Below are 21,130 nucleotides of genomic sequence, written 5' to 3' on the forward strand. Positions count from 1 at the left end.
GTTTTATTCATTTATGATTTGCCACAATGGCTCCTGCCAGACACACAGTAACTCTCCTTTGTTGCCAGGCTTCAGGAATGTACAGCATGGATGCAGTGCAAGCGATGGCTTTCGATGGCTGCTACCATGACACAGATGAGGACATGGACCTGAGTCCCTTCCCAGAGCCCTGTGAGGAGAATGAGACCAGGGCAAGTCAAACCAACATCTCCAATGCTGACACACCCCGCTTGAAGAGGAAGAGATCTCTGAAGGGAAACGTGGGCAGGATTATTTTACAGAACAATCACGTTATTGACACGTATTCCAGGATTATATTTCCAAGTGTATATATTGTGTTCAACTTTTTTTACTGGGGTTTGTACATATGAACAAAAATTATTAGGAGCTAGACTTTATTTTGTTTATGAGGGTTGCATCGTACTTCAAAAATAATGCAACAACAGTAGAAGAAAAGGTTACAATTTTCCAAAAGAGACTTCTGCATCAAACCTGAGCTGGTTTGGTTAGCAGCAAAACTCTTCATGAAGAACTCTCACATGTCTGGGTTCTTTTCCAACTGGACTATGCAGAGCTTCACCGGGGTGATCCCATGCACAGGCTCCACTGCAGTGGCACAGGAGCTGTGTGCTCACTAAGGGAGCCCTTTGTCACCCCCTATTTTGGTTGGCAGTCGGCACCAACCGCTTTGGGATACCTTTGGGATAGCTCCTGTCCTTGTCTCACTTCCTGCATTCCAATTTTCCTGGGCAACCCCTGTGCACCTCAGCGGCCTCTGCCCTTGGATGGGAACCAGGGGAAAAATTATGGCTTAGCAGTACAGTAGGGACCAGCAGGAGGCCAGGCTGATGGGGCTTTGTAGACTGTACATCAGCAACGCTTCAAGAAAACCCATCACCCTTGTCAGCTGTCCATGACTCTCCATGGTTTGAAGAATCTGGCTCACCAGTCCCTGAGGCAGCACAGGGACAACGTTCCAGACCTTGGGCACTTGCAGCCGCTTCCTAGGTGGATGAGCAGCACCTCCGGCATGAGCTGTGTCCTTCATGAGTTCACCTCTGCCTCACCTCTACCTGCTGTAATGCCCTGCTTCTTGCAGAACTCTTTGGCTTAGAAACACAGGCTTTGAGACAGACATTTTAGACAACTTTGTCAAGAGAACAAACCAACCACGCCTTTGGTTCTTCTGCTTTCTGTTGCATGTAAACTTGGGGGTTTGCCTCCCTCCTTCTCGCTTTGGCTTTTGAGATTGAATGTTCCAGTGAGGAGAAGCTGCATCTGCCCCTTGCAGCAGTGATCCCCAGCATAGTTCCAGGAAATAAAATGAAACAGCTGTGCCAAAACAGAAACACATACAGGAAACCTGTCTGTCTCAGATGAATCCTGTGTGGAAATATCCTTAGGTTCAGGCTAAGGAGGCTGAATTAAGGATAAATTAGGGATAAACACAGAAAGTTTTCACAGCTCCAGAAAAGAATCAGGATTACTTTTGTAACTTTCCCAAGAAAGGAGTGTTTTCCACTAAATTCCTTGGGTTTGTCTGTCATTTAATGAGCTGAGTTCATATTTACAAAGATCAAAATTATCATTTTGAAGTTCAAAATGATCATTTGGTGACAAAAAGTGTCACAAGGTAAATGCTTGGTCAAGTTGATTAGTCAAGGAAGTGGGAATAAATTTGGAAGCCTAAGTCACTCTCTGGTTTCTTTATTTACTTTATTTTATTTACTTACTTTTTTTTTTCTTGTTCAGTTTACTTATTTTCTTGCTCCCATCTTGTTTGTTCAGAGCATGATGACATCTCTTAACTTTTTCAAAGAGCTGCATTTGTCAAGCTCCCAGATCCAGAGCTGGAGGAGTGGTGACACGGTGCCTGCTGAGTGACTGAAATCTCACGGAGTGAGCGGGACAGATCGCTGCCAAACAAATGTATCAGAGCTGAGACAGCTTTGATACTTTTCCAGGAAATCCTGTCATGGAAAGCAGAACCATACCAGGAATGACAATGCTGGGAACGCAAAGCCAAAGGATACACAGGCTTTGGCAAGAGTAACATCACAGCAGACCTCAAGCTGAGCAGATGTATAGTGTAGCTGTATATAAAAATACACCATCACAGCCTTGCTCCTGCGCTGCCATTATGAGGCATCCTGCACAGATGTTCCAGATTGCCTGAGAAGATCCCATCTAGTTGCTCCAGATGTGTAATGTGTCTTCTAAAGTTTTCACATTAACTAATACAACATCATTGTTTTCACATATTTTTCTGCCCTACAAGAAGTATTTGTTGTGTAGCCAACAGTGAAGCCTCAGCCTCCAATGGAGAAAGGACTCAAAATCAATTCCCTTTTCTAAATTCCTTGCAGAAGCCATGCAGCACAGCATGCCCAAGCCCTGTGTAGGCTAAAGTAAACTGGTCCCCTCACATGGAGGTGTGGAGGAAAAGAGATTCCTGCCTGCATTTACCTTCCAGGCACATCTGTGCAGGTGCCAGAGAGCTGCAGAGTTGCTTTTGGTGGAGAAAGCTGTTGTTACTTTCAGCTGTGAATGAAACCATTGGCCAGGGGTTCTCCCCACCCAGAGTACAGCAGATCATCCAGTTCTACCCTCCTGTCCTGGGCAGGGATGCCTTTCATTAAACCAGGATGCTCAGACCTGACCCTGAACACTTCCAGGGATGGGATATTCACAGCTTCTCTGGACAACCTGTGCCAGGGCCTTGCCAACTCACAGTAAAGATTTTTTTTTTTTTTCTAATATCCAATCTAATCCTCCCCTTTTCAGTCTGAAGCAACTTCCCCTTGTCCTGTCACTACATGCTCTTGTAAATGATGATGACATTTAACTTTTTACAGCAAAGCTTATAATTTTTACCTGCATTAAGTGCAGTGACAGGGATTATATCTGGATAAATTATGCTTAAAAAAAATCTGTTGCTTGTATAAATAGTAAAAGGTAACAAACAGTATTTCAATGACTTATTTCTTGTCTAGAGGGGGTGCTAGAAGGCTGGCTAAGCTCCCATGGCCCTCTGAAGTGTGTGCTAACTTCCTGACAGGTATGGTAATAAATACTCTCAGTCAATTTGTCTCTGCAGACCAGCATGGAAGTCTTTAAAAAGGTATTCACGAGTATTTCCCATTCCTGCTGGTTTTGCAGCCAGTCCCATGTGTGGGGTTTATATCCCAGAACATTTCCTGCGAGTTAAAGCACCACAGGCATTATGTAAGTACATATTTGGTGAGTGTTCATCCTGATGGCACTCAGGCAGTTCTGCTGAGGGTTCTTTGTGGATTTTTTGGAGCTGAAATAACAGCTTGTCATGGTTTCTGTGACCAGCTGAGGTGCAGGATGTGGTCTCACTATTTTTAACATCTGCTGCTACACCCATCTGTAATAAGAAAACATCCTGTGGGAGGTAGCTTAGGTGATTCAAACTTCTAAGTCCGAACAACTTCATTCTTAAAGGTTTCATAATTCTTCAAACTGTCGGTACACAAGAATAAAGCTTTAGTAAAGCCTACCTAACATCTTTTTTCTGATATCATTTGCCAATGTAAACTAAACCATTAGCGGGCCTCTTTAGTAAAGGTAATTCAAAACACTTCTGAAGTTTTCATGTGCTCGGTAAGGATTCTGAAGACTTCTTTGAGGCGCCTTCAGAGGGACTCTGGAACGGGATTTTGGTCCGGGAAAAGGTCGCGCAGCTAAACCCCAGACACTGTTGCGTGTACGAAGCAAAACTGAATCCTCTGAATAACCTCAGCGGAGACACTGCTGCGTTCCTGTTGCAGTACCCACGGGAACAGCACTGGAACAGCGCTGTGCTTCCTTCTGGCCGCCCGGAAGCGGCTCCTCCCGTGACACCCAGCGCGGCAGCGACCGCCCCGCTTCCCCCGGCACATCCCGGCCCGATCCATCCCGGCCCGATCCATCCCGGCCCCGCCATCCCCTCCCTCCCTCCCGCAGGGTGAGTGCGGGCTGCGGGCACGGGAGGGAAGGCACGGGAGGGGAAGGCACGGGAGGGGAAGGCACGGCAAGGGAAGGCACGGGAGGGGAAGGCACGGGAGGGAAGGCACGGGAAGGGAAGGTACGGGAGGGAAGGCACGGGAGGGGAAGGCACGGGAGGGGAAGGTACGGGAGGGAAGGCACGGGAGGGGAAGGTACGGGAGGGAAGGCACGGGAGGGGAAGGCACGGGAGGGAAGGCACGGGAAGGGAAGGCACGGGAGGGAAGGCACGGGAGGGAAGGCACGGGAAGGGAAGGCACGGGAGGGGAAGGCACGGGAAGGGAAGGCACGGGAGGGAAGGCACGGGAGGGAAGGCACGGGAAGGGAAGGCACGGGAGGGGAAGGCACGGGAAGGGAAGGCACGGGAGGGAAGGCACGGGAGGGGAAGGCACGGGAAGGGAAGGCACGGGAGGGAAGGCACGGGAAGGGAAGGCACGGGAGGGGAAGGCACGGGAAGGGAAGGCACGGGAGGGGAAGGCACGGGAGGGGAAGGCACGGGAGGGGAAGGGAGGGGAAGGCACGGGAGGGGAAGGCACGGGAGGGGAAGGGAAGGGAAGGCACGGGAGGGGAAGGCACGGGAGGGGAAGGCACGGGAGGGGAAGGCACGGGAGGGGAAGGCACGGGAGGGGTGGCGGAGGCGCCGCGCGTCCCGGGGCCGCAGCCGGGGCTGCAGCCAGAGCAGCGTGGCCTGAGGGAGGCAGGGGGGGATTCTGCCCCTGGAGAGCTGCACCCAGCTCTGCGGTGCTCGGCACGGGAAGGACCCGGAGCTGTTGGAGCGAATCCGGAGGATGCCACCGCAATGAGCAGAGAGCTGCAGCACCTCTGCTGTGAGCACAGGCTGAGAGGGCCGGGCTGGTTCAGCACGGAGAAGAGAAGGTTCTCCAGGGATATTCTTGCAGTACTTGAATGCTGTAAGAGAGACGAAGACCTTTTACCAGGGCCTGTAGCAACCGGCCAAGGGTGAATGGTTTTACATTGTAAGGGAGTAGGTTTAGATTGGATATAGGGGAGGATTTTTTCCAGTGAGGGTAGTGAGGCCCTGACAACTTGCCCAGAGAAGTTGTGGCTGCTCCATCTTCTGGAGGTGCTCAAGGCCAGGTTGAATAAGGCTTTGACCAAGTAGACTGAGTGGGAGATGTCCCTGCCCATGGCAGGGGGTTTGTGCCAGGTGATCTCTTCCAACCCAAACCAGTTGTTGGTCTGCAATTGTGATAAATAACAAAACACGGCAGAAAAGCACATGGTGTCAATGAAGCAGAGTTCTGTGAACAGTACCTACGTGAATTTAACTTCATTAGATGAATCTGAGCAAGCTGAGAGGTTGAAATGATGGCTTTAGGTCTGGAATTCAAAACCATCAATTCAGGGTGGTTGCATTTGTGTTCCTGACATCTGGGGAATGCCAGTTTTAGATCCTAGTGTCAGCAGCATATTCAGATCTTGCTGCCAACCAGGGACTAATTTTCAGTCTTTAATTTTTTTAAGCATTCCCTTGCCTCATGTAGAACGGTGGCTTCCTGCTGCTGGGAATGTCCATCCTGCTGGGAAGCTGGTGATGCAAGTTCCCTCCTGCAGGACTGAGGTGACCACAGGTTACTGTTGAAGGACAGGAACTGCTGATGAAGCATTGCCCAGGAACTGGGGGATCAGCAGGGTGTCTTGCTGCACTGGAGAACTTGCTGCTGCTTGGAAATGCCACAGCTGGAGTTTAGGTCTCAGGATAAGGGATCTGTGCAAGTAAAAGCATCTCAGTGCATTGATGGCATTTGCTTTTGGGGAGTTAAGGTGCCATTTTTATTCAGAAGTGAAAGCATCAGCATGTTCTGACTCCTCATGGGTTGGATTCTCAGACTCGCTCAGACGTGCCCAGAGTCAGTTTGGGTTGGCCAGCCCCGAGCTGGCTGCCAGGCTGTGCTGCTCCAGGGTTGGGCTGGCTCATCCTCAGGATGCTTAGCTCAGCTCCCCAGGCAGGCTTCTACTGCTGCTCTGGGGGAGTTAAGTGCTGGAGCAGACTCAAGGCAAGTCTGTCTGCACATGGTTTAGACCAACTGCTAGCTCAATTTGTGCCTTAAGATTCCTGAGAACTTGGCAGCTAAACGATTTGTGAATTTACTTTTTTATTCTTGCATAATTCTACACGACATACTATGGAAAAACAAAGTAAATTACTTTCAGGTTTAAAATTAAATGTCTGTACTTGTATGAAAGAATTATTTTTATTCTACATAAACCAAAGTTTGACAGCTTGGCAGAAATCAAAGCAGAATCTTGGCATTTTGGTTTTTAAACTGGTACCTTTTACAAGTTTTAAGCTTGTAGGTTTAGTAATTACATAGCATCAACAGAAAGGCCTAACAATGTTCCCTCTTTTGTAAACTGTTTCTGTTGAAGGATATGTAATAAGAATACAAGTTTCTGATCCTGCTCCCTCTCTCCACCTCCCTCTGCATGTTGCCACTCAATCTCTTAAAGCTGAGTTGATTTAAAAAAAAAATAAAAATTTGGAAGCTCTTGCTACATGTCCACTTGCCCACAGGTTCTTTGGGGTGCGGGGCGGGTTTCCTGCATGGGTAATGATCCTTTGGGTTCCATCACAGCTGGGAGCAGTTAGAGAGGTCCTGAAGCCACAGCTGTTCCCAATGTACTGTGAAATCCCCCTGGACAGGGCAAGAGCTGCTGCCCTGGGCCTGTGACCTCTTGAGGTTGTGTTTTGGTGATTGTTCTGGGTTTCTCTCCCCTTGGACAGGAAGATGCCCAAGAAGGGAGGGAAGATTGCAGACGTGGCAAAGGAAACACAGGCTCAGTGCAAACGGCCCAGGTTGGATGCAGCTGGTTCTCCATCAGTCCTGAGTTTTGAGAGCCCCGACAGCCTCTTCAGGAGCCTGATCTCTCCCATCAGAGAAGAGGAGTTTTTCAGGGACTACTGGGAGCAGAAGCCCCTGCTTGTTCAGAGGAATGATGTCCTGGTGGCTGCTTACTACCAGTCCCTGTTCCAGCTGTCACACTTGAAGGAGCTGTGCAGCCAGGGCCTGTACTACGGGCGGGATGTGAATGTCTGCAGGTGTGTCAATGGGAAAAAGAAGGTTTTAAATAAAGAAGGTAGAGTGAATTACATGCAGCTGAAGAAGGATTTTGACCAGAAAAAGGCAACAATACAGTTTCATCAACCTCAGAGATTTAAGGTAGGATTGTTTCATTGTAATTAGCGCCTGCTTTGTAATGTGGTGTGGCTTTTGCTGAGTGGCACTAGACATGGCTTTATATCTGTCCCCAAGGGGAGGTTGGCATTGATGACCTGCTGGAATCTTTACATTAAGTGTATTAAAACACAGTTTATACTTCTGCACTGCCCAGCATGTTCCAGTGCTCTGCAGTAAGAACAAAGTGTGATTCATACTATAACGTTTTTCTGTAGTATTAAGTATGCTTTTTAAATGCATGTAATTGGTCATTAGGCATCGGTGCTTAAATTATCTCTTTGCTCCACTTTTTCCTTGTGCAAACAGGGGGTTTTGTACCACTTCCCTTTAATCAAGGATGAAGTGTGAAACCATATCAAGTACTTCCAGAACACTCCACCATTTTTGCCAGTGGATTAACATTGAACTACACCATGGAAGTGACCAACCCATTTTAGCTGACTGTCCTCAGTCTTTGTGTATGGGAAGGAGACAGTGGTGCTGCATTGTTGTAAAGGACTTGGATACTTGAAGTTACTTTGATTTAGGCTGTCCTTTTTTGTCCCTTTTTAGGCAGTCTAATTGTGAGGTGGGCCCAAATAAGGACTCAAATACACAGCTGAGTCCCACGTGTAGTGCCACTGACTGAGCTCAGTTGTTGGCATCTCCTGATGTTTCCCTGTCGCGTGTTGGGTATTGAGGAGTAAAGTTTGTACTTGAATATTCCCAAGCAATTGGAGTCATTTGTAAAAGATGTCTAACCTTTGTGTTAGTCTCTCTTTGATGCAGATGGGATGATGGGTGGTTTATTCTGCTCTGTTTAGCCTCATTTTTGCCTGATTTTGTATACTGAAGTTGGTGCAGGGAAGAGAGCAAACATCAGTGTTCTGATGGGGCATCAGTTTTTGGCTTTCCCATTGCTTCCATATCAGATCTTCTTTGCTAGTGCAATGCTTGCCTTGAGGAGAAGCTGCTTCCCAGGTTGTGCATTCCTGTGGGGATGTCACCATTCTTCCTCAGTGATGGGCTGGTGGCAGCCAAGCTTGGCTGAGCTCTTCAGTAGTAACAGCATCTATTTTTTTTTTTTTCCTTTTTAATAGGAGGAGCTGTGGAAGATTCAGGAGAAGCTGGAGTGTTACTTTGGGTCTCTGGTGGGCTCCAATGTTTACATCACTCCCCAGGGGTCTCAGGGCCTTCCCCCTCACTACGATGATGTCGAGGTAGGACAACACCACCTTGTCTGTGGGACCCTTTGTGGGCTCCTGGCAGTGGCTGCCTCTGTGTGTGCTTCCACCTCTTCCCCACAATAAACAATCAAGAAAGAGCTCTGTTTATCCGCAGAAAACTTATTTGCAAGTGTTTCCTTATGTATTTTTGCTGAAAGGGTACTAATAGTAATGGCTAAGTTTAAGTGACTGGAGAGGAACAGGGATTTCCAAATTCAGGATAAAACAGATCACACTTCACAACTCTTCTCTCTATTGTTTCTATTTGGAGTACAAGAATTTAGTTCAAATGTTAATCTCTGCATTTAGATAGCTAAAAGGTTAAATGAAGGGAATTGTATTTGCTATGCTGGGGAGTAGCTGGGAGTAGGGAAGGGGAATACCTGTATTTGTCAGAAAATCAACCTCTGCCAGTATTTCTGTCCCTGGTTCTGGCTTGGTTCCCCAGACTTGGTGAGTCAGAAGATAAATTAAAATACCTGATGAGCTGGATGTGTGAGGGGCAGCAGGGCTTCCTTAGGCCCCCCCAAAAAATTTGGATTCATGGTCTTTTGCAGGTGTTCATCCTCCAGCTGGAAGGAGAGAAGCACTGGCGGCTCTACAAACCAACGGTGCCTTTGGCTCGGGAGTACAACGTTGAGCCAGAAGAGAGGATTGGGAGTCCCACACATGAATTCATATTAAAGGTTTAGTTGCTTTTAATTCATATTAGAGGTTTAATTTAATTGCTTCAGGTGGTCTGGGCTGTGGTAGCAAGGATCATGCTTGGTAGGTTCTTAGAAGTAGCTGATGTGATCAAGTTTAAAGACCATAAGGTTAAAATTGAATTATATTTCATCAATATTGCTCTATGAACTTTCTCTTTGTGCTGGTGTTTATAGGAAAAGGCATGAGAAAACTGATTTTTTCCTTTGTGGAGGCAATTTCATGTGCTTTGCACTTCTTTTTTGTCTCAACTTCCCTGATCTATATTATTTTCTGTGGAGATATTTAATTTACATATGTGAGAAGATAGGGGAGAAGGAAGGTTCTACTTGTTTTTTTGAGTGTTTTAACTAACATTTTCAGACTATTTGACTTTTCTTGTGACACACTGGCCTTACCTTTTGATATGATCTGAGCAAATTCCCAGGGCACTGAATTACCAACAGATTCATCTCAGCTGCCTTGTCCCCTTCCTGCAGCTCAGCAGGACTGTGCATGTTCTAGCATGCTAAAAGCTCGTGTTTGCAGACAGGTGCAGAACAAATATTGACAGTAGGTTTCTTTATGTTATTAAAGTGTACATTGGAGAATTGCTCAGTCTTGTGATTTTTAAAGAATATGTATTGTCAGTCTGTCTGCTCAGAGTTATTTTCTCTGGATTACAGTAAGGTTTGACCAAGAGGCCTAAATGTATCAATTCTCTTTCATTTTCCTGCAGCCAGGTGACTTATTGTACTTCCCAAGAGGGACTATTCACCAAGCTGACACTCCTCATGGGATCTCCTATTCAACACACGTGACCATCAGCACCTACCAAAACAAGTAATTCCTCTTTATTTCTTGTTTTGTATGGCTTTCCTTTGCCAGATGATGTTTGTGAGCTGTACAGACCTGAAGCTGGTGCTTCAAAGAAGTGATGTCCTATTTCTTAAAAAAAAAAAAAAAATTGTAATGAGCTCTGCTTGGGTCTTTACCGTGTTCATCCTATGCAGCCCTTGTGTGGTTTGTTTTCCCGTGGGTATTGCAGGGATAGGGCATGTCAGCTTCCCCCCAGAGGTGTGGAGAATGGAGTGGAATACACCCCACTACTGCATAGGTGCCCTGCTGTTAGGGGCAGAATCTAAGTGTTGATGTAGCAGTAATTGAAGTTTTGGGGTTTGGGGGAAGGAGGGGAGGGAGACTGTTGTTTGAAGCAGTCTCTTTGCCAGGTTTTCATGCAGCATGCTTGATTGCTTTTTAATTGCTTTATTTATTATTTACCAGCTGGAGACTTTAATGTGGAAGATAGTGTTACAACTGCAAACTGACTGCTGTCTTTAAAAAAAACCCTCACCAGTGGCTGAAGTTGCTGTTCATTTCATAATCCAGACAAAGAGCCACGGGTTATTTCTTTAATCAGGTTTCCTCCTGTATTTGATGGTCACCCACACCTCTTCAGACAAATTCTTCCATGCAAATATTCTCTGCTAATTTGTGTTTTTCATTTTCTACCCCATACATGAGAGTCAGATTTCTTTTGACACAGGTCAGGTCCTTGTCCCCCCATTGAAACACTGTTATCACACAGGGAAGAATGCTGCTGCTGCCACCAGCTCTCAGGTGCTGGGCTTGGAATTATTGGTCTGATTTAAGAATTGGGAAGGATTTCTGTTAGCTGCAAAACAGGGCAGAACAAGTCTGGGCATATTTTAGATAACTGAGATAAATCTCTAACCACCAGCTGTACCACTGTGGAAGCCCAGTCAGTGTTGCTGGTCACTTTTCCTGTGGCCAGTGTGCACAGCAGGGTTTGTCCAGCTGGATCTGTATGGATTTATTGGCCAAGCAGTGCTGGGAAGCCAAGGATTCAGCTCCTTCTAATGGGATTGCTGGAGATTTGCAGCCTTGTGTGGAGGCAGTGCAGTTTCTCCATGGCTGCGCCAGCCCAGGGCCAGTCCAGTGCGTGACTTGTCAGGAGCACATTCCCTGGGGATGTCTGTTGTGGCTGAGCAGAGGAGCAGGAAAAGCTTCAAGATTGCTCTTCTTCCAAGGTTAAAAAGTGGAATCATCATCCATTAAGGTTATTGGCAATGAAGTGTAAGAGCCTTCCTCTGCCCCTGCTGTCAGCAAGTGTACGTAAAAGAAGCAGCAGTCCTGGTGTTTTGATTTGGTTTGTAGATGGAAGTATGATGTAGAAACATTTCCTTGGGAAAATGAAGAGAATTTGAAAATAGCTGTGGAGGGGGCACTTGCAGGTATTTTTAAGCACCAAGACAAAAGGGACATCTCTGTTGAAGCAGAGTTTGTCTGGACCAGATCCCAGTAGGCAGAGAGGATTGCATGTGTGGGATAAACAGGACAGTTTGGAAAAGCAGTGAGTAGCTGAAGGCATTTGTTGGCAGATGGAAACTGGGGGAAAGAGAAGCACTAAGAAGTAAATGCCCAATTCCAGAGTTTTCTTCCCACTGGGTAGCAGACAGTGAAACATTTGAGTAGACATGGGAAAAAAAAAGAGGCTATAATAATTGTTTTATATCTTAACACTAGTTAAGAAAAAAAAGTAGGATGTGTATTTTATTTCAATGCAACTATTTCAGTAATTTTTTATTCTTCCTGTCCTTCAGCTCGTGGGGAGATTTCTTACTGGATGCAATTCCTGGCCTGGTGTTTGATGCAGCAAAAGAGGACATGGCACTGAGGACAAGCATTCCAAGGCAACTGCTCATGGTTAGTAGGTGGGACTCTGGGAATAATGGTGCATCCAGGTGATCTGTCAGAAAAGTTCTGTTGGGATTCTCTCCTGAATCTTTAAGTCAGTGAAGCTGTGAATTCTTGTGGGACCTCCTTATGGTGGTCCTGTCCTGCTGCTTCAGCTTCGATATGTGAACAGCTCGTGGGGAATGTGTGAAGGAAACAAAGCTTGGCTTGGGATTAAGCAAAGATAAAATAATGTCCAGATTTTCACTGCTTTGCTGCACTGCTTTAGGCCTGGTCTGTTCAGCTTGACTTCTCTGTGGCTGTTTAGCAGGTGAACACAGCTGACTGCACCAAAAAGCTGAGCAGCCTTCTGAGAAGGCTTGCAGACAGTCTGGAGAGCTCCAGGGAACTGAGATCATCCGACATGAAGAAGGATTTCATCATGCACCGGTTGCCACCGTGCTTGGGATGTGACTCTGATCCTTTGACTCCAGGTAGAGTTTGAACTTCCCAAAACTGGCTGATGTGATGGTAGTGGCCAAGTCTGCCACTTAAAACTTGTAGTGTTTCATGGCATGACCTCTCTTGGTCAGTTCCCATTCTCTGGCAGGAGAGATGACTGTTTCCCTTAGGCTGAAATAAAGATTATCCTAGAATTAAAAAATCTTTCTCACTGCTTGTTCCTCCACAAGTTTGAGAACTTGTGGCTGTGGAAACACAGGTTAACAAAAAATGTGGCTATGAGAGAATGGGTAGTGCACAGGGGGCTCAATTTGTAGCATGTCTGCTTTTCTTCCTTTCCTAAGGGAGAATTTATTCTTCCTAGGTGGGAAATTGCCAAAAATAGATAGCAAAATCAGACTGCAGTTTAGAGACCATGCTATCATCACTGTGGAACCAGATCAAGACAATGCTGTAAGTATAAGAAGCCCCCCTCGTATGCCTGGGGTGGGAGGCATGAGAATTGTTGCTCTGTTGTACTAAAAGGGTTGTGCAGTTCTGCTTGGTTGGGTCCTGCATCCCATTATTGCTGTTAAGAGATCCTGGGGCTGTTTACTGAGCACATTCCAGCCTTTTGGAGGGAGGTACAGAATTATATTGTCTGTGATTCTGCATGGCTTTTATCTGAATCACGTGGGGTAAATCATTACAGCAGCTAAAATGGCCTCTCTATCTCTTGATAACAGGTTTTTCTTTAAATTATTTGTATTTAGGAACATGAAGAAATTACAAAATTAGGGTTCCTGAAGAGAGGGAATTCTCTTGGTTGCATTTAGTCTTCACTATTGAGTTATCTCTGTACCTAGTGGGTGACAGTGGAACTTAATAGTTGTTCTACAACATAGATACTGGCATGTTGCATCATTCTGTGTTTACTCTGCTGCTTATCTGTGAGGGTTTATTAGTATGAAATTACAGAAGTGCTTTTTTGTTATCTTAATTTTAAAAAAGATGGGGGGAGGGGGAAACGCATACAGAGGATGGGCTATCATGTAAAAGTTTTTTTTGGGTTTTTTTGGTGTTTGGTTGTTTTTTTCTTTTATGAGTGGAATGTGTCCCTCCAAGAAAAACATACCAGAACTTTCTGATTTTTCTCCTCCATTTTATTTGTGTCCCTATTGCTGTGAGATTGTGTAGGGTTTGGAAACTTTTTTCCCAATTTTATTATAAAGCCTTGATCAAGCATTGATAATGGGCATGTGATTTTTAAGAGACAGATCAGTCTCAGACTGGGGATTTATTGACGCACACCTGTTCATTAAGACTTTCCATGAGAGGTGCCTTAAATGGCCTATTTTTCACACAGCAGCACTCCTGTGACTCCAGCAGGGTCAGTTTTAAGGCAGAAAGTTGTAAATAGATTTTCAGAGGTGTTGGAGAGTCCTTTCTTGCTGTGGGAGGTGGCTCTTGGGTCAGTCCATTGAAGTGACTTGCTTTCCTTGCTGTAACAGTGGCCTCTGGAATTAAGGAGCTGGCACTGGAGTGAGGTGGGTGTGAGGATGTGGATCACCTGTGACGATTTTCTTCCTGCTGTCTTTTAGGATGAAATTCGGAGGGAGATGGTTTATGTGTATCATTCCTTAAAGAACAGGAGAGAAACTCACATGATGGGGAGAGAGGATGACACTGCCAGTGAGGATGGCCTGGCACAGGTTTGTTCCTGCAAACACCCAAAATTTATCTTACCATTGTGGGTTTGGCTGTGTTCTTCAGCACCTAGAATTTTTCAGTGCACTCCCAGAGTACCAGAATGAGCTGAAGCTGCAACACAGGCAGTGAATAGTAGAACTAAGTAATGTGATCTTGTGCTTAATTAAACATGTGAGATGCTAATGGGACGTCTTGTGCATGCCTCATGGCTCCAGCAAAGCTGCTGGAGCAATTGAAGGCTTCTCTTACTTGTGTATCCTTCAGCAGGTCCTGTCTGAGGCTGGAGATGTAGCACACATTCCATGGGGATCACTGCACCTCACTTCTGTCATGTTAAACCTGTGTTAGCTCCTGTATGCACTGCAACACCCTGTAAAGGGCTGCTCACTTCAGCCTGGGGCAGGTCAGCACTGGGAGTAAAGACCTCACTCTTCTAAAATCTAATTCAGGTCTGCACAACTCCACCAAGGAGGCAGAACAGAGCACAGCCTGGCCTTGGCTTGGCCTTTGCTGCAAGGCTGGTATTTCCCTTTTGAGGTAATCTCAGTGCTCCTCTAGAGCTGAGGCTGGACACTGGTACCTGAGCTACACACAATGTTCCAGGATCTTCCTTTCTGCCCTTAAAAAAGAGTTTGGGAATTAAGGTTCTCTGTGGTTCTGTGCCCAAAGACTGCATATGTCAGCTAGAAATAAAGCTCTGTGACCTTGCTAAAATAATGGGAAGAGTTAGCAAGAGGGTAAATGTAAAATTACTTTTTTTCTTCTGTGCCGTAACATCCCTACCTTGTAAAGCGTGCTACAGTATGGAAGAGTTACAGTTTTATTTAAACCTATTTTACTTAGAGGTATCTTTTGAGGCATGCTCTCACCGACAGGAGTGTACTGTGGGAATGGAGCACGTTCCTGCTGCTCCCTCCCCACAGCCTCACACCCTGGTGTGTAATCAAGTCACTGCACTTTGCTCAGGGGCTTTTTCTGTCTCCTTTTCCCCAGCAGACTCATGGGCTGCGCTTCCCTTTGTCATACTTGGATGCACTGAAGCAGATCTGGAGTAGCAGCACTGTTAATGTTAAAGAGCTTAACCTTACCTCAGATGCAGAGAAAGAAAACCTTGCCTTGTCACTCTGGACTGAATGTCTGATTGAAGTTCTTTGATGCTTTTGTGAATTAGCTGCTCTGGCTATCAATGATCTCTTGAGACCAAGGTTTATTAAATTAAGGTTTTTTTAATCCATCCGGCCTCTGGTTTGTAGTGCTAACAAAGCATTGCAGTATCTGTACTTTGCTGCTTTCTGGTGCCAAATGTTAACTGTCCTTCCACACTTCTGGGAAACTGGGCATGGGGAAAAACAGGTAAGTGAGCCACAGCTCCAGGTGTGTGGCTGGATGAAGTCACTCTTAAGTGCCCCCAGTGCTGTGGTGTCCCCTTCCCTCTGGAGAGCTGCTGGGCTGTGGAGGACATCTAAAGTTATACATGGAACAGGCTCCAAAAACTTGGGCATAAAACATTAACTTGTTTTTTTTTCATTTGTGAAGTACATCAGCACAAAAATCTGATTGATTGCCCTGACAGAACAAAAGCTTCCTGGTAAAAGCTGTGTGTGCTGTTCCCACAGGGAAGACTTTGCCCAGGAAAACCACTTTTCCCTCAGATGCTGCCATCCTTGGAATAAACAAACAATAATATTTATCCTCTACCTCCCCCAGCACCAATTTCAAGTGACAGTAACCCAAAAGCCTGTAGCTGGAATCTATATCTTCAATATTCACTTGAGTGGGTTTGGTGAGTCTGGTGCAGTTACTATAATACTTCATTGATTTTTAATGTGCAATCTCATGTAACAACACATTCAATATACTTATCCCCCTTTTTTTGGCCATTGGAAAATAAATATTTTATAGGAATGTGTTCAACATCTGCTGAAAACTATTAATTAGTTTGTTTAAAAAGAAACCAACCAGCCAAATGTTTCTCCTAAAAAGTTTTATACAGTTAAAATATACATGCTTTAGCATTTTACATTCAATGTCTCTTAAGTACAAAAGCCTGCTTTACTTTGTTATGTAACACTGAGACACCAAGTATGATTTAGTCATTCTTCATTTAAAAAACGACAGTTTTTTTACACAGGCTTTTAAAATTTCATATGGAAAGTCACATGCAGAACACGTGATGTACTGACTTATATGGAAAAAAGCTTAACAAGTGCTTTAGTTGAAAAAATATATACAAACATTTGAGGATCTTAAACAGCAGATTTAGGATAATTTTAGAATGTAAAATAGTAAGTGCAAGTAATTTTTTTTTAAATAGTACTAGATAGAACTCCATTTCATACAAAAATAGACATCCATATATTTTATTTCTATGGCAAACTTAGAGTTATGTCTTTGTTTGGGGATGATCCTGTTTGAGTGCACAGCTGGCATAGCTTTTTGGAATTTCAAATATCTGCCTTCAGCTAACTGAACTCTTTAAGTAGTCCTAGAAATACATACCCTGAATGTACAAATGCTGGAAAAAAAAATATTTTCAATGAAAATTAATTTAGTGCTGCTGAAGCTGGGGAGCTGAGGGAATTCTCTTCCATGGCAGGTGTTCAGAGTCTTCCGAGGGGCTGTGGTTGAGCCAGGAAAAAGCTTTTCTGACTCTGTTGGAGCAATAGCTGTGGTTGCATAGTGTGGAAAGTGAGGAGAGCTCTGGCACTCCAAGCTCTGCACCATCAGTTGTCCTTGGTGCCACGATGACCCTGACGTGCAGCCATGCTGCTCTGGGAACATGAGGCCAGCCCTGGAGTGCAGGCTGCTGGCACCTTTGGAAATACATGCCAAGGTGAGTTGATTTGGTGCTGTTAAAAGCAGAGAAGACAAAGGTTTACCAGTATCATTTAGGGGGTGAAAGGCCCCTGTATTGCCTCATTTCATATGCTGAGCTGGAATTCCAAGGTGTTCCTTGGTTCAGTTCAAAGGTGTTCTTATGAACAAAATAAACTTCATTTTAATGAGAGATTGAGGATCATTTGGAACCTAAACAGTTTCACTTGGGACATAAAAGCCCCACTCAAGTTCGTTGAAGCTCATCAGTGCATTCACTTCTCAGTGAGCTTCCAGCAATGTGAGAGAAAGGTAAAGAGCATTTCTGAAGAGCCTTTCCCCTCCTATCTCTTGCACTTCCTGTGCTGCAGAACTTCTGCCTGCTCTGGTGACTTTCACAGGAGCAGCCTCTGCAGAATCAGCTTCCCTGCAGAGAGACATTGGATCAACCTCCCATCTTCCAGATTTGTGCAAAATTCAGTTCTTTTAGGAGCTGGTGCTTGGCATGAAGGAAAATGGAGAGGAATTGCTGCTTATGGTTCCAGTGGTGTGTGACTTCAGTAGTTGGGTTCTTTTTTCCCCTCTACATGTTGGTAGCCCACAAAAAGTCCATCTGTGGGGTGGATTTTACTCACAATATTTCAATATCCCATTTCTGTGAAGGTTTGTTTTCTATTGGCTGATTCATAATGATGTGATTCTTGTCATAATAATTTCCTCCTTAAAAACAAAAGGAAGTCATGAAGGAAAAGCTTTTGAAATAAATACTCATAAAAATGATACATAATATTTGAGAAGCATGACTAAGTAGGAAAATCAGCTGAAAAATAGGAATTCTATGAGGTATGGGGCTGTTGTCTGTAACTGAGCGATGACAGTTTTAACCAGCCTTCTTTTTGAAACTCCTTTTCTCTTTTTGAGCTATTCTGTGGTTGGTTTTACTTCATCACTTTGTCTTCTGTAACTTGCACTCCTTGCCATCTGCACTATCTAACTCCCCAAAGCACAACAGTTCATCTGATCAAAATAAACCTCTGAAGTCAAAAGAGAAAGGTTCTTCCCTGCCCTGCTGTTTCTTGTCCCACTGTCAAGCAACTGGACAGGAAAGGTAGGATTCAGTTCCTGACCTTAAGTACAAGGGAAAAAAAAACCAAAAAAGCTAGACTATGGCAGTTAACCTTAATCAAAAAACACACTTAAAACCTGTGAGCTTGAGAGTTTTTGTATTTAAATACCTTTAATATCAAGCACCAGTTGCTCACTGAGGTATGAGCTGATGGTTCCATCCTCGTTGAGTCTCCACTTTTGCCTGTCCCTCCCATGTTCTGGCCAGAGGGCGACTTTGGCGCCAGGCAAGTCTCTGCCCCCAATGACATCCAGACAGGTATTGTTGGCCTAAGAAACAGGGAGAGCAGTGAGATCCAGCCCACAGAGCCCCAGTTTTTGTGCCTAACTTGTCTCAGGCACTGAGCATATGGCAGTAAATCCTGATGTAGCTGGTAAAACCCTGGGAAGCAAGCGAGGAACAGACTGTTCAACACCCGACTAGCTGCTTGATCAAATGCGCTGGTCTAGGTTACTTCATTTTTTTAAATGTTAAACCATCAGCTTTTTAAAAAATATTAATAACAGAGCATCAAGGGCAGCACTAATAGAAAACCACTCTGAAACTCACCTTGGACTTGAGGAGCCCCCGGCAGTAGTGCCAGAGCTGGGAGTCGCTGCGGCTGCGCGGGGCCGCGCACACCGAGGTCGCCCGGATGTCCGCCAGGCTCCCAGCCACGGTCAGGTACCTGCCCTGGGCCCTGTTCCTCAGCCTCAGGTACACTGCTGGCTGCAAGGGTGAGGGGAGAGATTTACAACACAGAGATCGAGCCCATGATGTGGGAGGGCCTCCCCTCTGCCATCCTCCCCTCCGTCTGTGCTCAATCTTTGTTCTCAGTCGAGGATGTTCAGTAATTTTTGGTTGGAAACCAACGTGAATGTGAAGCACACTGAGTGGTTTTTCACATGCAGATGGGAGGCTATAAACAGCAATGGCAGATAGGTCTTTTTACAAAGAATGTAATTATGGCTATAGAACTAATTCCTGTGATCTGCAAATATGCCTAGTTCAGCACATTCCAAGGGCAGTACTCCACAACCTTTTCATTCTTAAAACTTACTGAGTTACAAATCCAGCAACTTCAGCCCTCCCTAACTGGAATATTTGGCAGAGAAATGCACCACTCTTTTTGAACATACATGGAAAAACAGGGCACTGACCTGGTATCCCTGTTTATTGGTTTACTCAGAAAATAAAGAGGATTTTGCAGGGCTACTGCAGGGTTTGAGCTTTTGCTCTGTTATTCACTGATTTCAGTGCAAATAAAGAGCTGGGAGTTATAAAGGGCAGCTCTGTTGGAAGCCCTTCACTCACAACCTTTTTTCTGGGAGCTTTAAATCTCCTTTTTTTCCATATTAAAACAAACCCTGAGCTACAGAGAATAAGGCCTCTCCTACTAAGCATCCATAAACAAAACCTGTATCAGTACAGTGTTTAGTTACTCTTTGTGGTTTAGAGAACTGAACCTTTGAATAAGACTTAAATTGGAATTACCTGGGGTGAGACAGAAAGGGAAAACCTGATGGGAACTCCATAAGCTTTGCCTCTTTTGGAAATCCAGGCTACAGCACAATAAAATTCACTCTTGCTTCCATTTATGTTAATTATGAAACAAGTCAGTGTAGAATTGATTTCCTCTTATATTGTTATATGGCAAAAATGTAAAAATAGAGCATCTACAGAAAATGCTAATGAGCAATTCAGAAAAACAAAACTTGGCACCAAGAAACTGGGAATTATTTCCCTTTAGGAACCTAACACAGATCTCAATAACTGCTACAAGAGGCATTTTCTGCTCAGCAATCTTCCAGTGGGTCCTTCTGGCTGTCATCGTTAGGCCTGATTTAAGGAGTACAACACACCTCAATGTGCTTGGTGGTAGACCTGTGCACAAACCCCTGTCCACAAAAACCCATTTTCCTCACTCAGTCCTACAGTCCTACCTGCTTCACAGGACGAAGGGAGCCAATCACTTTCCAGCCACTGTGTTCAGTCCAGTTTGAAATCCCCCTGGGCTCCAGCAGAATCTGCTTGCCTAAAAAATTGCATCCCTCGTAGGCAATCCATCTGGATACACAAAACAGAACGTGAAAGGGCACTTGTTATCCACAGCAAAACTAAACTGCAGGTCAGAGCTATGCTCTTAGAAGCCCCCAAAGCTCTCCACAGTGATGCCTCTCTCTGTGCTGCAAAATGCCATCCATTTCAGTGGGATGGCTGCCTTCTATTGAAATTCAGACCCATTTTCTGTCTGTCTGCCTAAAATTTGCAGATTACACTTCCCATCTCCCCTCTCCCCCTCCATTTTGTTCCCCACAAAAAGGAGAACCTCTGCACGAACCCAGATGGGAATAATGCTGGTTTCAGCCAGGCCTGTGTTAGGAAATCAGGGAGCCACAATTGCAGCTTTGCCTAGTTGTGCACATTAATTATGAGATGATCTCTTCTGAAGTTTTTGTACAGTTAAAAGCTTTTTATACAATTCCATTTGTCTGAAAACACATTACAGGTATGCACTCCAAACACCCACACCCTTCTGCAGCAGATTTTCCTGACATGGACATGGCTGAGTCCTTTTACACCCAGTTAAAGCACTGGTTCATACAGACCCCTTGTTATCTGGGCATCTGCTCAGTAAAATGCTGCTCACAAAGGCAGCCTCAGGAGCACAGATCCCTTCTGTTTGTGTCAATAGCACATTACTGTGTGGACAGTGACTCCTAAATGCCTGATTCATGCCTGTGCTCAGAGGAGCACAAAGGAAAAGCTGGTTTCCCAGGTTACCTGTTGTAGAGGTCAGCTGCCAAGAACATGAGGGATAGCTGTGCTCTGAGTCAGAGAGGAAACACCCACAGCCTCACAGCACCTGGAATTGCTTTTGCCCAGTGCCCACAACTCAGAGAAACTGAGAGCCAGCCCTGCTCAGGGCTCCATGGAGGCTCAACTGTGCCAGCTGTGAGCTGCCTGGCAATGAGGCTGGCTCCCTGTTTCCTCAAAGCCCACACCTCCTGACTAACAGGTATTCAGGGCAGCCTGAGCGCCCCTGTGTCTTCCTTATACTTTGAACACATTCCTGCCTTTTTTCCCCTTGCAACGGTTTCTGTCAAGACACTGAGAATTCACTGTTAACATTACTCTTGGAGCGTGAACAGTCTCACGTGGAATGCAGTCTCAAAGCAGACATTTATAGGTAACAGAGAGGGGAAAGACAGTGATCACCATCTGAAGCCAGGTTGGGCTCCTGGCATTCATGACACAGGCAAAAG

The 21,130-nt window shown here is 45.2% G+C and overlaps 3 protein-coding genes across 20 annotated transcripts in view; 2 read left to right on the forward strand and 1 right to left on the reverse strand.

Annotated features, from left to right (window-relative positions):
• Positions 1-6,523, forward strand: part of GABRR3 (gamma-aminobutyric acid type A receptor subunit rho3) — a 61,773-nt gene extending 55,250 nt beyond the window's left edge. Inside the window, exons 10-11 of the mRNA XM_085590449.1 lie at positions 69-3,970; positions 4,767-6,523. Of these exons, the coding sequence (XP_085446575.1) occupies positions 69-371 (303 nt within the window). The 3' untranslated portion in view covers positions 372-3,970; positions 4,767-6,523. The remainder of the gene's footprint in view (positions 1-68; positions 3,971-4,766) is intronic.
• Positions 3,861-15,179, forward strand: RIOX2 (ribosomal oxygenase 2). Of its 17 annotated transcripts, none has more exons than XR_014958120.1 (11): positions 3,861-3,970; positions 6,755-7,190; positions 8,288-8,407; positions 8,971-9,099; positions 9,837-9,940; positions 11,722-11,824; positions 12,123-12,288; positions 12,621-12,709; positions 13,837-13,947; positions 14,213-14,348; positions 14,942-15,179. XR_014958120.1 is itself a non-coding variant. In XM_085590329.1 (11 exons), exons 2-11 carry the CDS (start codon positions 5,701-5,703, stop codon positions 15,098-15,100), a joined length of 1,440 nt encoding a protein of 479 aa, XP_085446455.1. In that variant the 5' UTR covers positions 3,861-3,970; positions 4,767-5,700; the 3' UTR covers positions 15,101-15,179. The 17 variants fall into 17 exon arrangements, 15 of the variants coding, with proteins under 15 accessions (XP_085446455.1, XP_085446471.1, XP_085446481.1 ...); XM_085590329.1 differs by lacking the exon at positions 14,213-14,348 and adding an exon at positions 4,767-5,720 and having other exon boundaries at positions 14,939-15,179; XM_085590345.1 differs by lacking the exon at positions 14,213-14,348 and adding an exon at positions 4,767-4,919 and having other exon boundaries at positions 14,939-15,179.
• Positions 15,180-15,914: 735 nt separating this feature from the next.
• The window catches only part of CRYBG3 (crystallin beta-gamma domain containing 3), an 80,833-nt gene continuing 75,617 nt past the window's right edge, over positions 15,915-21,130 (reverse strand). The window contains exons 19-22 of one of the 2 annotated variants that reach the window (XM_021550174.3): positions 19,808-19,931; positions 18,435-18,593; positions 17,995-18,154; positions 15,915-17,479 (exon numbers count right to left, since the gene is read on the reverse strand). In XM_021550174.3, coding sequence (XP_021405849.3) covers positions 17,391-17,479; positions 17,995-18,154; positions 18,435-18,593; positions 19,808-19,931 — 532 coding nt within the window. In that variant the 3' untranslated portion in view covers positions 15,915-17,390. Of the gene's footprint in view, positions 17,480-17,994; positions 18,155-18,434; positions 18,594-19,807; positions 19,932-21,130 lie in introns of those variants that run through there. The other variant, XM_085590229.1, reaches the window with a different exon arrangement.

Source organism: Lonchura striata, chromosome 1 (assembly GCF_050655825.1).
Source record: "Lonchura striata isolate lonStrDom1 chromosome 1, ASM5065582v1, whole genome shotgun sequence".
NCBI lineage: Eukaryota > Metazoa > Chordata > Aves > Passeriformes > Estrildidae > Lonchura > Lonchura striata.